Source organism: Nyctibius grandis, chromosome 8 (genome assembly GCF_013368605.1).
Source record: "Nyctibius grandis isolate bNycGra1 chromosome 8, bNycGra1.pri, whole genome shotgun sequence".
In the NCBI taxonomy this organism is placed as follows: Eukaryota; Metazoa; Chordata; class Aves; order Nyctibiiformes; family Nyctibiidae; genus Nyctibius; species Nyctibius grandis.
The window spans coordinates 36,980,457-36,997,935 of NC_090665.1; the positions used below are offsets into that span (position 1 = coordinate 36,980,457).

General features: G+C 38.1%; 1 protein-coding gene across 2 annotated transcripts in view; it reads left to right on the top strand.

The window, feature by feature from the left end:
* PIGK (phosphatidylinositol glycan anchor biosynthesis class K) overlaps window positions 1–16,811 on the top strand; it is a 72,360-nt gene extending 55,549 nt beyond the window's left edge. The window contains exons 11-12 of one of the 2 annotated variants that reach the window (XM_068406667.1): window positions 15,269–15,433; window positions 16,654–16,811. In XM_068406667.1, the coding sequence (XP_068262768.1) occupies window positions 15,269–15,385 (117 nt within the window). In that variant the 3' untranslated portion in view covers window positions 15,386–15,433; window positions 16,654–16,811. Of the gene's footprint in view, window positions 1–15,268 lie in introns of both variants that reach the window. The other variant, XM_068406666.1, reaches the window with a different exon arrangement.
* Window positions 16,812–17,479: the final 668 nt, after the last annotated feature.

The following is a 17,479-nucleotide window of genomic DNA, read 5'->3' on the forward strand; positions in this document are numbered from 1 at the left end:
TATTAAAGGACTGTTGGGGGTGATTGCTCTCTGCCTATCCAGGATCATTATTTTGCTGTTTCTCAACCACAGGGAAGGTTCTGCTTCTTTATCTCTTTAAGTTGAAATATTAGATGGAAGCTCTTAGTCTTCAAGACACAATAAAGATAAGTATCTTAGAATTATTTTTCTTTCAAATGGCGCCTCCCAAATCTTAAAAATTTAGCAGTAATTATGAGGGACTTCCATTTCTGTAAGGACACACTACCGAAATATTCGTGCATGGGGAACTCTTTTGAATGCACACAACACTGCTCGGCAGAGCCAGAAAAGAAGCGTCAGTGTTTTTTGTTGCTGACCAAGCATTACAGGGGAACTGAATGTAGTATTAAATTCTTCCAATTATAGCTGAATACAATGGATTGAATAACTAAATGCATTGAAAGGTATCTTGCATGAGGAACCTGAACAGTCAGTTGTGGGGTTCTTGTTTTTAACTGTTTCCAACTAGAAATACCACACTGAATGTTTTCTGCAAGCCAAGAAGGGGAAACTTTGCCATGGTCTGTTCCAGCTTCCCAGAGACATTGGAGATGGAGGATGGGAACTTTTTATTTCCAGAAATGTTGCATGCACGGTCTGTCCTTTCTTTGCTGTTTATGCATTAAAACATGTAACTTTACCTCCTTCCTTGCATTTTTTTAAAATGAAACCAAAGTATATTTTAAAAACAATAAAAGAATTATCTTTTTTTTTTCCTATTACACAGCTCTGTTAAGAACAGTTAGTTCAGCAGTTACCAAAATGTTCTGTTTGATGTGCATGTGCCTTATTAGCTTGTCTGGGCATCAGTAGGGTGCAGTCTCTGGTGTTACGTCTTGGAATGTGGATTTATCACTTCTTCATAGAAGCGGCACCCTGCAGGGTGATGGTAACCCCTAGGACCATGCTATCCCTCAAAGACAGTCACCTCTTCGGGGAGATGCAGTAGCAGAAATGGATGCAACTGATGCAGTGTTCTCAAAATGGCCATTTTAGGCTGTACAGATCCTCCAGTTTGCACAAAGAAGTATCGCACCAAACTGTTCAGTTTTCTGAGGTCATGTCTTTATTTCTCTTTCCATGACCTGTGAAAACCCTTACATTTAAATATTTGCATTGTATCTTCATTCTTCTTTGGCACAGGGTGGGAGATCAGTTGTAGTAATTTAACTAGGGGTTGCCCCTCAAGTGGCCACACTCTGCTCTCCCCCATTCCTGTTAAGAGTTATGTGCTCATTAACCACAGCAGTGAGCTGAAAACTACTGCTAAAAAAAAAAAAAGGCAGGCATTTTTCAGCCTGGCTGGGTATGTGACTACAGAATTTCTAAAGCCAACTAGAATAGGTGGTATCAGCCAACATTGACAAAGTGCATGTATATTCCCTGAAAATTTTTGTTTAGATTTCTCATGAACAGGTGAGAGGGAGTGAAAATAATTATTACTCTGGAAAGTTGAAATGGAAATAAATTTAAGGCTTTTGTGCATATCATGGGAGTACTCAGTTTGCCCTTGAGAATGCTGGCAATATGAGGCGTTATATGTGAATGTAACACCATCCCTTTCATGGATTATGAGACATCAGTTTCATACCCACCAGCATATAGAACTGTCAGATGTACTATTAAAAAATATATTAAAAGAGACCCTGGCTCTATAGTAGCTATAATTGTTAGAGGTGCCGTGTTGGATTTGCAGCTTCTTTAAGAGGTGATTCCTGTAATAGTTTCTTTTTAATAAGCACTATCTAAGATGAAATAGTGAAGGAAGAGGTTCAGGAAGTGCCTGTAACATGTCGGACTATAGAGTGCTGTAGATCTTCTTGGTTCACTCACCTGGACTTCAAATAACTGCTTTTGAAGGGTCGGTAGTAGCTGTATAACCATGAACTCTAAAAACTTATATTTCTTATATTAAAAAAAATGATTTTTGCTTTTTTTCAGCTGAATCAGCCGTGTGTTTGACGATCCTGTATGCACAAACCTTTCAATACACACTATTGATCTTTTGATGTCTTTATTTTGGCTTTGGATTTGATCGTGCGTGATCCCCTTTTGTTGTGCTTTTCAACCTGCTCACAACTGTGATTTTAAGACTGTGGTTACTGTTTCTCTTGTGCTATAGCTATGTTCAGAGACAGGTTCAGAAATGCTTACAGCTTAAAGGAAACTTCACATAGCATGTGGGCAAAAAGCAAAACAAGGTTAACAGTGAGAGATTCTGATTTGCAGAGGAAGGCTGTAAAGGACCGTTATATTAATCTCTGCTGACTTTCTGCACAGAGTACCTAGATACTTTATTTATATTCTCCCTTCTTTGTGGTTATATTGAAATCAGGAAGGATGACTAGGAAAAGGGAGTGAGTAGAAGCTGGTAGGTGTTTAATCAAAATATTGTAATTATGGGGGGAATATAAATGAGGAAGACAATTAGAGCATGTTAGTACAGGCACATGATTACAGAAAGTGTAGATGATATTACAGCTGTTATTGAAGAAGCGATATGTACATGTCCCAGGGGTCTCAATTGCCAGCATCATGTGAATTGTTGCACTGTGCTATAGATAAAATATCAATAGCCATCTCGCTTTGTTTTGAGCAGCTGATATTAAACTGCTACTGTCGCTGCAAATGTAAGGAGGTTATTTTTAAGCGAGTTCTGTGACTTGAGACTCTCTGCTGTCCTTTGTGGTCATAATAAGCTTGGCTAATGTCAGAGCTTTTTTACTAAAATTATCTCTCCAGCCATTTTCACTCTCAACATTGTAGTCCTTTATTAAGCATATAATTCACTTTTTTCATCATTCTTTGCTTCCATGAGATTTTTTGTGATACACTGGTCTGCATTCATTTGCGTTTGTCAGTTATAAGCCTGGATTCTTCGATGTTCTGAGTCTTTTTGGATTTGTCTGTACTGGGTCCCATTTATTTGCTGTTCCTTCAAATATTGGAAAAGTGAATACTATTTAGGTCACTGTGGTGAGTTGTCTCCAGTGGGGATAACTGAATAGCTTTTCAGTGCATAATGGTATGCAAATAATATACCTCTGGCTCTCATGGGTATAGACTAAATATATGCACAAGCTTTCTGTGACCTTAATAGGTTTGTAAGCATCATAATACACCATGTGCTGCTGTGGCATAGTATCTAATGTACAAATATTTCAACTGTGGTTGAGGGCAAAGAAATGTATGAAATAACTCTGTGAATTTAGTATGTGATCCACACATCTTACTGGGTATGGAAGTATGTAGCTGATTTACTTTTGTAACATAAGCAGTAGGTTTTAATACTATTCAACATTAATAAAACAGAAGATGCTTAATGTCTTACGCTTAGAACACGCTAATTCATTGCATTGATAGAGCATCTTCATGCACGATGCAAGATGAAACTGAAAAACATACAGTAAAATGTTAAATAAGTAACTCCATTAGACTGTTTTTATGTTTATGGTGTTTCATGTGTAAAAGTACCTTTTCAAAATTTTGCTTCTTTCTAGTTTATTTTTATTACAGGTTCTAGAGCAATTCAGGAAACAGATGCTGCATTTAAAAAAGCTTTGCTTTAGTGAAGCTTTCTGTGCAAGAGAATGCATTCTTCCTAAAACTTCATTTTACTTAAATTAACTTGCATTTCCACTGAGGATGGCTTATATTAAGCACAAAGGGAGGCTTAGTGGTTTAGACTTCCATCAAATGAACTGCATAACTAAAAAGAGAAGATGGCAAGCCTCACACTCTTGTACTTGAAAGTATTGTGTTCTCTCTCATGGGAACTCGAGATTAGAGAAATTATAAAGGCTTTGCATAAAAACAGGGAGTTAGAATTAATTTTTGCTTAAGCAGGGAAGTGTCAAAAGCCTATTATGGTAATTTTTCAATTTTGTTGTAACTGTTCACACATTTTAAAATAGTTGTGCAATTGAGTGGAGGCATAATTGATGTGGTGTGGTTTCTTTTTTTTTTCCTTGGGCCATCATAAAGCATAGTTTAGGTACACTTAGGCTCAGAAGAATTAAGTGTGCTAATTAAGTAGGTTAAAATTTTCATATCATAGTTAGAAAATTCACCTAATGGATTGGAATAGTATTCTAAGAGTGGTTCCCCTATTCTTAATTGCATCCAAGTACCAAATATTAATGTTACATGAAGACAATTAAACTACAAAAACCTTAGTGAGAAAATATAATTCCTAGCAGTAGAATTTTGGGGTTGTAGAGACTTATCTTCATTATTATTATGGTAAACAGTAGCAGTAAAAGTCTACATAAAAAAAATGTTACTTAATAACTTTATTCATTGTCTTTCAATGTAAATTAAAACCTGAAAATATCATGGAATGAAGAGCTGCTGCTACATTTATTTTGTTAATCTTTATTGAATTAAAAAATTATAAATCTCGTCTATATCATAACAGCCTATAAAGTGCTAGGGTAGTAGTTTAAAAATTATGCTTGAACTAAAACAAGTTTTAGGACTTCCCTAATTAAAGAAAAAATGATTTAGCAAAACCTTTTAATGGTAAATTAAATGACTTCTAGTAAATGCAGTATTTAACAGAAGAAATACAGTTCCACAGTTGCTTTCATTTTGATGATCAGTTTTGCTGTTCCATAGGAGGAGTCTTTGGTGGAACAAGCTTTGCATTTGGAATGAGGCTTACTGGAAAATAAGCAATAGTCCGAAGCAGTCATTGATCAGTAAGACTTTTGTTTTCATGCGCAGAGAAAGGGCCTCTTTCCTACCTTTCAGCTAATTTCTCTGCAGAAGCCTCTTTGGGCTATAGATGAGCTGTGTTTGGCATCCCCAAATTATGCCCAACTTGTTCAGAATTTTTTTGGCTTTGTCTGCGGTAGAAACTGGTGAAAAGTCAGAGGTCTGCTGTATTGCAGGGATGAGGCGTATTCTGCATCATCACTTTTCCTGTCGCTGTTGAATGGCTTCTGTTAAGACCCGCTTTCAGTTTCTTTTAACTTGTACCTTAGAGTGGTCTGGTTCTTCCTTAGCTCGCTCTTCCCTCCCCAAAAGCTGTGAATGGGAACTACCCAACTAAAAGTACAATACAGTCATGCCATTTTTGTGAGCTGAGGGCTGGATAGGAGGGTCAGCATCCCTTCTGGCTGTTAAAGCAGTGCTGCAGTTTACAGGTTTCTGGTGTTTTGTATTTGTATCCCTGGAATACTAATGCCAGGAATAAGAAAGCCAAGTGCGTGCATGGATGTGTGTGCGGAGTGGAGGGCAAGGAGGGGGGATGCTCTTAGATCCTTAGGCAAAGGGCAAAGTCCCCTAGTCCCAAATTAGTCTTTATTCCTTATTTTATTGCTTAATACTGATTGCACTGGGCATAGAAACAATGTTGGGGTGTGTGTGTATGTAAGCACATGTGTAATTTGAGTGCAAGACTAAATTCTTGACTTATTCAGTGACAGGTAAAACAAACTATATGCAGGATCAGGACCTTTCTATATAAAGCAGATTACTGAAGTATGTTATAGTAGGTTGTCCAAGATGGAAGACTTAATTCCATTTTCTGGTGTCAGTTCAGTGTATTGTAATGTTTTCATTTCTCACATAACCTTGTACAGTTTTTATTAATCATTACTTTTTTTATTGTTTACATGTGAAAGCTTCTCTGATAGACAGTGTTTATTTAAGTGGTATTTCAGTGAGCAGTAAAATTAGCAGGAACAGGTTTTTTCTTGCATCTACTATATTTCTTCTGAGCTTATGCAGCATAAAAAGTAGCTGTTAACAATAAGCTCACATTGATAAGGAAAAAATATAAATGTTATCAATTGTAGCTTGGCATATTTTGCAGTGCTGTGATGGCACATACCTTTCTGAACACTTTTCCTCAGGTGAAGGCACTGTTAGCTCCAAATATATTCACACATTTATCCCACTTAACCATGTAAACTTAGTGAGGTGTTATTGGTGATTTTTTTTGTGTTAAGTTAATTATATTTTGTTTACTCTTCAATAGCATGCTGTGAGGAGCATGGCAATGTAACTCAAGCTCTTGACAGGGCTGATGAATGGCCAGAGATAGAGATATTGGCAGGCTGCTCTCTAGTGCTCTGTCTAGAATTGTTTTCCTAAATAATTCAGAGGGTTGAAGTTTGATGAAATCATTTCCATTTGAAGAATGAATGGAAGAGGTAAATGAATGAAGACTCCAGTAATGGAGCAGTTGTGTTCATACTGTTGGACAGACAAGACAGCATCCCATGCCATCGTTCCTGTGCAAATTCTTTGCATGAGGTTGTGATTCAGCTTTGTGCAAGCGATTACTCCCGTAGTGACTGGTTTTCTTGCTTGGTGTGTGGCACCCTACCATAGCTAGCTCTCGCCTTCCCCCAGGCTGAGAGGCCCTGCACACTGATGGCTGTCTCCTGTGGCTCAGAGTTCCTGTAGAAGCGCAACTCCAGTGGTGGGGCTCTGTGAGTTAGTGAGTGATCGCATATTTTCAGGAGGGAGTGCTTAACACGGAAGACCATCTACAAATACATGGCTGACAAACAGATGGTGAGTAGTACTTACAGGGGACTGAGTGACAACATGACATCAATCAGTAGGGCAGTAACCTGTGGTTAGCTTGGATGGTAGGCAGGAAAGGTGCAACTGGTTTGCCACTAGATAAGACCATCTGTGGTTTTATCTTTTTTAAAGACTCACCCTTTCAGAACGATGTTGATACTGTACATATTACGTGTGGTAGTCTAGGGGGGTGTATACTCAGCTACACTCATTCATTCTTCCAGAAAGGTGGTCGTAACATTTGACTGATGAACCTAGTGTCATGCAAATGTCATGTGGGAACAGTGAATATTTATGATACCATAAATCTGCTATTCTTTCTTAATGGCAGCTGCCTACAAAAACTCTTCACAGGAACGGATCAGCTCTCTGCAGCTCCTTGTTCTTTGACATACCAAGCATAACAGAAATGGCTTTCGAGTGTAGGTGTAATTATGTGCAACCACTAAATAAGTGTCTGTATTACTGCTGTGTCCATATTTTGTGATTTGTTTTTGAAGTTGTATAGCAGCTAGAGTAGCCAAAAGTATTAGGTGGATATTTCAGAATAGTTCTTTTTCCTTTTCCTTTTTTTTTTCTGCTCACATAGAGAGTATATACAAAATAAACCTGGGTGAGAATACTTGTCTGGCATATGAGTGCAAAACTGCTGAAAACAACAACTGCCTTTAAAGGTCGATGGTGGTGGGGAGCAAACTGATCTATCAGCAGCTGTAATACATTGGTTTCTCACTGAAACTGAAAATGTTTTGAAATTAAAACACAGTCATATTTGATCTTGCTCATATAAATGTGCAGGCACCTTTTGCCTCAGCCCTGCTTCTCCCTCCATCCATTTTTTCATGCCTGCCTCTTAAATGTAATGCTGTTTTGAGTTGTGCAAGCTGGAGGAATATTTATTTGGATTCCAGTTTCTTAAAACGTAGCTGTTGAGATATTTGATTAGATTCTGTACTCAATATGGCATATTGAGTACAAGATCTAATGTTGTCTAACATCTGTTGTTAATGCAGCCTGCCACCTGGAAATAAATGAATAGATACTCATGGGATATCCAGAAAAAAAGTGTGGTTAGAAGCATCACTACTACTTTGAAGGGAATAGCATAATAATTTACGAACATCGTGGTTTCTCCATATAAACAGAAACAACGTCGTTTGAATTTGAATGATCAAAATTATACTTCATAATGGAAGTTCTAAGGCATACAATTAATTTTATGAGATTAAGAAAAAAACCTGCCTTACAGCATATTGTTTTAAAAGCATTTGAATGGGCTCATCTCGTGGTCCAGAGAGATGCTGTGGGAAATCCAAGTTAGATTTCCAAGGAGGCAGCGGGAGTGCTGTGCTCCTCAGAAGGGTTGGGCTGGGTGAGGCTGGTGCTTGGAGTAGTCATCCCAGACTGGAACAGGTAGGACCCATTCACGCACACTCTGCCTTGTCCCTGCAGAGCTGAGAGGCTGGTTCTGGTTCAGCGTCCCCTGGCAACACGACGTTGTTTGTATGAACAAGATGCACCGCAGAAGACTTGGAGATAATCTTTTCCCAGGAGAAAGTGAGCAGCGCATGCTGCTGGGAAAAATGGTGCTCTGAGAATAGCGTGGCCCTAGTTACACAATTGTAGTTTTGTGAATACAAAATATCTTTGTCCCTCTAGCAGCCTCTACACACCCTTTTCACCTGCTTTGTTCTTTGCAGCTCCTGTTTCTGTCTGCTTAACCCAAAGTTTGGGCAGCAGCAAGCTGCTTTTATATCCGATCGTTTTTGGAGGTCTCTCCACTGAGGTCTGCCTCGCTAGTGGGTATTTTTGTTGTTTTCTGACCTCCTCTAGTGTAAGGACCTCAAGAAGTTTATCTTTCTGTTTGTGGCATGGCACTGTGTGCTGAATGCCATTAGTCTTGTTTTTGCTAATAATCCTCTTGTTGTTTAAATTAATTAAATATAAACATATTAAAAAAGGATGCTTCTCAAAGTAGCAGTGGCCAAGTTTTGAGTACCGAGTCTACTTAATTAAGCTACTAATCTATTTCTGCATGTTTCAGTTGGCATGAAGCTTTGTGTTTGCAAATGTAATTCATATATTTGCTGGGGACTTAGGTGCCCTTTTGTGTAAAATCATGATCATGGCTTCACGTAAGAGTATGAATTTGGTTAAAATATAAAACCCAATTTGCTTAATATACCTTAAATAGATGCAGTTGTGTTTTTTTTTCTAAATGCAACTTTATATTGTGACTTTTTTTATCTCCACTCTAAAGCATACATGAGTTCCAGAATGTAACTCACTGGTAGCTGAGCAGGTACGAGCTCAGCCCTTGTGCCTCCACCCCGTGCCAGTGCATCGCCGATAGATGCGGATGGTTACTGCTGCCAGAACAGAGCTGTGTGTGTTAGCTCTGGATGTAGCAAATCCCACGCCTTGCTTTGGAGACCCCTGGTACAATCCCTATTGTGTTTGCCAGGCGGGCAGCATTCATCTGAGCGCTGGCTTGTCTGGGAATTAAACTGCGCTGGGTCCCAGGTGCTGGGAAAGCTCCCGTTGATTAGAAGTAGTATATTATGTGTTGTGTCACAGGTTGGAAGATTAAAGTGCTTTTAGTGGTTTCACAATTATTCATTAAAGTGCTGTGTAATGCTGAGAGATAACACTGAAAGAAAATAATAAGTGGCCATTTTTGAAGTAGAAGTTCATTTCTAAAGAGCCCTTATAGATTATGTATTTTAGAAGGAAATTAAAAACCAAAGCTATTGTAGCAGTATTTTAGTTTATATTATGGTGATTACACTGTTTTCAAAGTAAATATTTAAAATGCAGTTGTTGGCATTGATATGTTAATTTAGTTTAACTGCTGTTCTTTCCTGTATCCTTCATGAGTTTTTGTTGTTGATGAGTGAACTTTCTTCATTATTTTATTAATATTGGAGATATCAGTAATCATGGCACTGTGGTTAATAAATAAAAACTGGGAGATTAGACAAAAGTGCTTTAAATTGTTCTGCAGATTCACAGGCACCATTTATGTTGGAGTTCTCTTATGACTTTAATCGTGCTGTGGGAATGAAAGAGGATTAAACTATTACTAGATGGCTGGAATTATTTGATTTTGCCCACCCCCCTGCGAGGACCCCAAATGAAAACTGTAACTGACAAATTAGAAGCGCACATTTCCATCAAAAGCTTTGAGGACATACTTAATGCTGTGATTTGCTTGTGATACACAGAAATTCATTCTGAAATTAAACTTTGTTGTGTGCTTTGTCATAAGAATTGAGAGGATTACCCAGTTTGAAATTTTAAATTGCAAGTAACAGTATTGTTATGGAGTGCCTCTAGGAAATATATTAGGAGCTATTGGCACGGTGCACTGCGTAGTAGAGTTTGGCTTTTCCAAGGAGATTCCTTGTCCTTCAGTTTGAGATCGCTGTTTTTTTTTTTTTTCTGAGACGAGAAGCAGGCAGGTCATTTCAGTTTTGGATCTGAGGTTGGCTGTGGATTTCAAAGACCTGTTTTGAAATGTGGATCTTTCTTTTTTTCAGATTTCAATACTGGTCTTTAACACAGACCCTAACATAAAATTAGGTATCTTGAGAAACAAGAAAGAAAACCTTTAGTATGGCAATGGGAGAAATAGAAATGTTCATTTAAATGCAGAATGACCAAGAAGAAAACTTGGAAACTGACACCTCAAAATACATAAAATTCACCCCAATGATTTAATAATGACAGTGAGCGCTGCACAGACAAGCAGCAAGCGTGCTTCGCTTCCCTGCCAGTGCTTGCTGGCTCCTGAGACTAGTAGGGGTGGAGAACTCCCCAGAGGATGGTGCTCAGGATGTCCCCCCAGCACTGTCGCTGCCGCTGTCTGCCAGGAAGCCTGGGAATCCTGGGTGAAATTTTATACCACGTGCGCTGCCATAAATAGGCCAAAACTGGGTCTAGGGCACTCTACGCTGAAACTCCAGAGAATCAAGCAGGGATTAATTTGAAATACAATAGCTGCTACTTTAATTGACTTGTTGGAACACAGCACTTGTAGTGTTTTATTTTTGTGCAGTTACATATGGGTATTTTGCCCTCGTAGAAACACACCCCCTCTGCCTCAGGTTGGGGAGAACATCCCCCACAGCAAGGATGATGTGTACGTTCATTTTTAAGGTTTTGCCCACTTTCTTAAAGCCCTGTTTGGAATAAGGTGCTGGAGCAGACTGAAGAATTTGCGTATCCTTTTTCTGTTGGGGAATTACTACATTCCTGACTATAATAGTGCGTGCACTGCTTTCTCTGCTGTTACTGTCCCAGTGTGGATTCTGAATTTAGCTCAAAGCTTTCTGTACTGGTATTTTTGTCCTTATTGAGGACACTAAGGCAAAGGGAGTTCTGTTGAAAGAGGACTGTAGGGTTGGATTATAATGATATTTAACAGAGTGTTTGCCATGTGAAATGTTAATACACGTTATTTCTGTTCTGATGTAACATTTTAAAATTAAACCATTCTTAATCTAATTACCACTTCAGCTTTAGTATTTTTTTATTATTTTTTGCATAAAACTCATTTTAATTTGACTAATGAGTATTGAAAGTTTTATAAAACACCTTCATTGAAAGTCTTGCGTACTTTCTATTTGGGTCCCTACAGACCCATCCCGTTTGAAAATACAGTTTAATCCTCTCCTTAATTACAGTACTTGGAGAAACTCTCTGTTAACTGTTTTTAAGTTCTACTAGATAATGAGTCTACCAGAAGCAGAGAGTGTACAACAGAAAACTGTTCACAGGAGGAAGCTTGCTGTTGCTTAGCTACTTATCTTTTTAATTTGGAATCTCCAGCAATTCGATAACGCCTAGCCCTTAGGCTGCTACATGTATTTGTCCATGACACATTGTACCATTTTGTATGTGCATTTCACCTATGTGTTACTGCCGTGATTGTAGGGATAAAGAGGGCGTTTATAATGGGGTTCTATTGTGGCGTAGATCACAAAACCTAAAGACATCAGTTACATAAGCAGTACGTGGTATAGTAAGTTCTTAGCTGGGTATTACAACAATGAAATTCAAAATAACTTGAGCCAAAAGAGCTGCTGCCTCTGCTCCTCCAGATGAGTCCCAAATATGAGAAAGTTATGGATAATTTGTAAGTACTGCAGTCAATCTGTAGTCTTTTCATAGTACACATTCTCCCATCAATTTAGGCATAATAAAGGTACATAATTAATTGCAAATTAAAATACTGCAGCACTTAACATTTTTTGTCCATTTAGCATTTTTTCACAAGTGAGAAAATGCCTGACTTTCAGAAATTGCTCAGTTTCACAGAAGTTGGAATAAGACCCTAAGCTAGGCAATGATCATAGGATAAATACTGATTATTGTTTTTTTAGGAATCTAGGAAAAACTTTATATTCACTAATGCTTTCTGATGAGTCCTAAAATTGATATAAAGGGACAGTTTATCTAGGGATTGCTTATGGCCGAAGAACATGTGTAAGCATAGAAAGAAATTCTGTCCTTTCTAAACCTTTTTCCAGCATGTGGATCTCAAAAGGAAGCTTTTTCATTTGCTATTAAAGTGATTCTTTCTTACTTTAATAGTTTTTCCCATTAGGAGAGATCTCTGTGACTCTCCCTGTGTGCCTGCACAAAATAGCCAAAGCAGCCTCTGCGGCGATGCAGTTGAGGCTCGCGTGGGTTTGTAGATGGGCGTCCTGCCTTGGCCTCTGAGCGCGTTACGGGACAGTGCTGCATAGCTGTGACAGCTCGGAGCGATGCCGTGCTCCCTCGCTGACACAGCCACACCGGCAGCGCTTGTGGCAGTGACATAACTGTGCCAAGGGGAAAGAATTGTTGGGTCTGCCGTTGTAACGGTGCCGGCCGACAGCTCTCTGCCAGGCTGTGTTACAAGTACAATTCCTGGCATAATTTATGGAAGCAGTGACTCCATCTCACACGTGTGATTCACAGGTGCAAAATGCAGCATTTTGTAAAGGAACGTCAGTGCTGTTTGCTGCTTAGCTGACGTGCCCAGCTGGTCAAAGATTTGTTATTGAAGTTTTCTCTTTTATATCTGTTACAATTTTAGAAGGATGAACTTGTCAGTTCAAAAGGTAATTACATTTTTAATTCAGCGATGAACTTTCTTGGGAATCAATGCTCAAGTTAATTTAAAGAAAATTACATATTTCAGCTCTTACAGGTGTACTTTGTAGGTTTAAACATAAATCTGTGTAATCCCCTTTTAGATAGGCATAAGGTTTTGATGTCTGTATGCCCCTAGTGGAAAATACTGGCATATTTCAGTATAATTTTGTGCTCAATTAACCTCACTATTGACTTACAGATATACAATAGAGTTGCATCTCTTTGCCCTTTTATTGTGGTGTAATATTTATGTGTAGATTTCAGTTTCTGGGTCTGTAAATCCTTCTCATTGAGATAATTTATTTTTAAGATGTATGTAGCTCTTGTATAGTCTTATCTGTATTTTCTGTCATGCCTTCATGTTTTTAATCCTTCACATTTTAAGATTGCATCCCATGGCTTTAAACTGACTATATATATGTCTGTCCTTGATTTCCCAGCACGGAGCCACTGCTGCACTGGCATCCGTTCGCTTGTGGAATTCCATGGAGGCTTCGGTACATGGCATGACAAAATGTAAAACCATACTCGTAGATCACCTTATAAATATTTATTCATATAAATTCTTTAAAGAAATTAAATTACGTGTTCTATACAAAATAGGAGAGAGAGGCTTTTAGTGTCACTGGCTGCAAATTGAAGTAATTTGTCTAGAAGGGTCAGGTGCCACTTTGTGGTAAGGAATTTGTCTGAGATCCAAGAAAGCAAAGATTGATAGTACAAAGAGATTGATGAAACGGGCACTGCAATATGCATACAAAGTTAGGGGTTAATTAGGAGGATTTAAACAAGAAAGTTCCTTTGTGTGGAGAGGTGTCGCTGGCTGTTACTTTCAGAAGCGAGGTGTGCAGGCAGCCTTTTTGAACATGCAGAGCTGATTTTCTGAGGTGTTTATATGGAGATGTGTAGTTGCGAACATCAGCGAGGTGGCAGATTACTAACAGCACGTTCGCTGCGGCTGATGAGTGCTTCTTGGGAAATTGAGTGGTTTGCATATGTAGACACCATCTCTGCACGTATCTTTGGTTTTGTTGTTGTTGATGTAAATTATAATGCCAGTTCTGTGATTCCTGTAAAGCAGAGTAAAATCATCAATATTTCAGAGTGCCAAGTTCTTTGGGTGTCTCAGGTGACATGGCTATTTGTTATACTTTTTAATTACAGGCATGATACTTAAAAGAAAAATCCTAAAACTAAAACTATGTAGCTTAGAAAATGGGAGCTGAGCAATCAACAAACATTGTTTTCTCGTTGATAGGAAAGCTGTTTTGAAAGAACAGACGCTGCAAACTGTTCCTTATTGCATTAAAGTTCACCAGCCACCTGGTACATTTAGTGGAAGTACGGAAGTACGCAGATTCGTGCAGAAACTGAAACAGTACCATCTTCTGTAGTAGTTATTCACGTGCCAGAAAGAATTTTAAATTTGACTTAAATGCAACAAAACCAAAATACTCTGTGCTCCTTGTGTCTCATTCTATACAAGGACAAAATAGCGCAAATCTTTCATCAAGGCACGAAAAAAAAGCTCAGCAAGCACTTCAGGATTTATTATTGTAATGGTAAATCATCTCTGTCTGCCTAGAAGATCTGAAAAACATACCTGCTGAGGGCAAGACTAGGCATAGACATGAGGGACTGAGTTATACTTCTAAATAATGTAATTCTTATATTTTTGTCATTATATTCCTAACTGAAATTTTGCGTTCGTATAGCTTCACCTTATTCTTAGCCTAAGAGACAGATCTTGGGGCATATAGCAGCTCTCATCTTCGGCAATCCATTTCTCACTGAATATGGAGTATCTGAGATTTTTTTAAATATGATGAGGAAAGGGACAGACAAGTTTTATCTTGTCTTACTGCTAAGTGTGAGATAGAAAAGGCCTTAACAAATTGCAGTGTATTGCTTTTTACTGAAGATGAAAAAATTGTTGAAGGGACAGGTATTTGAATTGCAGAAGATATTTCTACATTAAGGAAAGGCAGTTAGACTCGATGAGGCCCCTGGGAAATGTGATTGACATTAACAACAATCCTATTTTGTTTTATGATATTCCTGTAATAATGAATCTTAGCTCCTTATGTGGTTAGATATCTGTTTATTCACATAATTCCGAGTATGAAAGGAACTGGAGAAAACATTGTAAGTAGTGGAAAAACAACACTGTCTTTTCTCTTTCATTTTCACTCGTAGGAGCTGTTCTTCGTACTCGCAACATTTTCTCTTGTATTAACATGAGGCCAGATACGAGAAATTCTGTCCAAACAAATGAGTGTGAACATGTCCCACGATACTGATAGGCACCGTCAACGTGGTGTCTCAGGCACAGTTCTAGTGGCCCTTTTGTGGTACTTAACCTCCCTGCTTGAGTGGCAGCTCACCTCCCATCAGCCTTTCCACCACATCAAGAAGAAAGATGCTTCTACTTTATGAAGAAATACAGTTTATTGGCATTTTTCTCTACTGCACAGATTTATTTTTTTTGCATTTGATAAACACAGTGCCTATTTAATGTGAAAACTAAGTACCAATTCTTTATTTTTCTCTCTTTTTTTCTTTTTTCCAGAAACCAAAACAAAAGGATTGGCATCCTCCTGGAGGATTTATTTTGGGACTCTGGGCATTAATCATCATGGTTTTCTTCAGAACATATGGAATCAAGCACATGAAACACATCTTCTGAATTCAAGCAAGCAAGATGATTGCATTGATGGCTACTGTGGATTCATTGGTATCATCCGAGTGCTCTGTATGTGTATTATGGTTGTAGTGAAAAACAGTGTTGAGATCTCGCTTCTAAAGTTTCTTTTGAAGTCATTTCTTCTGCCCCTTTTTCTGAAAGGAGTCTAACAAATGGTTTTAATGTTAGACTTTTTTTTTTTACTTTGTCTTGTTTTAAACATATTTTAATGCTTTTCTGCACAATTTTTCCTTCTGGTTAAACTTAAAAAAGAGGGGAGACCTAAACACAAGAACAGAATTTCCGAGGTCGATTGTAAAAGGGCAAATTCTTTCCCTCATACTTCAAAGTAAATCTTAGAAGTAGTCAACTTGTCACTAAACAACTAGACATTGTGCAGAACGTTATTTAAGATGTCATTTTATCAATAAAGACTTAAGCCACTTTGCAGACATTGGCATGACGTATTGAAAGCTTTCTTCACAAAAATAAAAATACTGTAGAATATATTGATTTTTTTTTTTTATTCTTCCCTGTTAAATACAACCCTTAGATCAGTCCTTTCACCTTAGGCAGTTTTGAGTCTAGGATTCTGAGTTGGTGAAAGTGACACAAAAATATATGATGACCTCACTGAATCTACTCCCAAAAATGCCAAAAAAAGTGAAGCTATGACTTCACCATGTCCATTAGGAACCCTTCATAGGTGTGGTATTTTCACTCCATACAATATGGAGTTGGATGCTTTCAGGATTTTCAATGCACTGGATTTTTGCACAGAAGAAAATTGACTCTGGCCTCAAGACGAAAAATGTTATAAATTGTACTATTGTAGTTTCTGAGCCTTTGGAAAATGAGCTTTATCTCCTAGGTTTTGTAAATTCTGTTTTGGCATATCGATTTGTTCTTCTTGGACATTTACTGATGAATGTATGCTAAAAGGGTTTTGTCTGTATAATGTTCTAATATTAGTGAAGAGAAGAGCAAATTTGTGCATGTATAGAAACAAGTCTGTCAGTAAGGAGAAGCTTTTGCAGTATGCTTTTGGAACCTGTTCTCTAGCTTAATCATAATAAAGCTTACAGGATGCATACATGGAGTAAATGCTAGATACGTATCTCTAAAAGCTATTAGGAATTATTTGTAATCATATATAATATCAAGGCCAATATATTTTTCTTAGAATATGGTATTGAGCATTTCCCTATTGCAGAGAGCATACAAATTTCAGTGCTTAAACATTTTTGTTGTCCTTTTTTCTTCTCTTTCAGATTGATTGTGGCATCATAGCCTCGGGTTAGGGGTAGCGAACTTGTCAGAGAGCTGTGTGTATGCACTGACTGGGAGGGCTACAGAGAAGGCAGCCATGGAGGCTTCCAGCTGTTTCTAAGGGCTGATGCCAGAGAACAATAAAACCAGCAGTGCAGTACATCTCGAGTATGAAAAACTTTTTTTTTTCCTCCATACATCTTGTAGGCTTGGAGAGGATAAAGGTACAAAAATGATCCTTTATCAGGAGGTAAGCACTTGCCTGCTACACCTCTACCTCACTATAAAGTTATGGTACTGAGAAGTTTCTGTGGCACTTTTTGGTGAACAGCAGGAGTTGTTTTCAGTAGCATGTGCTAAGCACCAAGAACAGGAATTAATCTGTATTTAAACAAAAGCATTCCTACACCACTGTCCTTATAGTTCTGTGAACTAATATTCCATGATAAATATATAAATATTAGAGACTTCTAATAATAGATAAATATTAGAGACTTCTTCCCAGTTTGCTGATGAGAATTTTTTGTATAACTGATGCACAGGTATCTCCTGCCAACAACACCACCACTTAACTGTGAAAGATGAAAGCTCTGTTTGTTGAAAGTGCCTCTCTTGGGGAGGAATTGAACAGGTCTGAGCAGCGTTCCCAGTACTGGATCTCTGGATCTCTTCAAAACGTGTTGGGTTTTGGGGCTGTTTTTTGCATAGCACCCTGCATAAGCAATGACTTCATATCCAAAATCTGATACAATGGTGACTTTTCTTAAAACGAGAAAACCTTTTTTTCCCCCCCTCAGCTATTTCTAATGCAACATTCAATTAAGATGT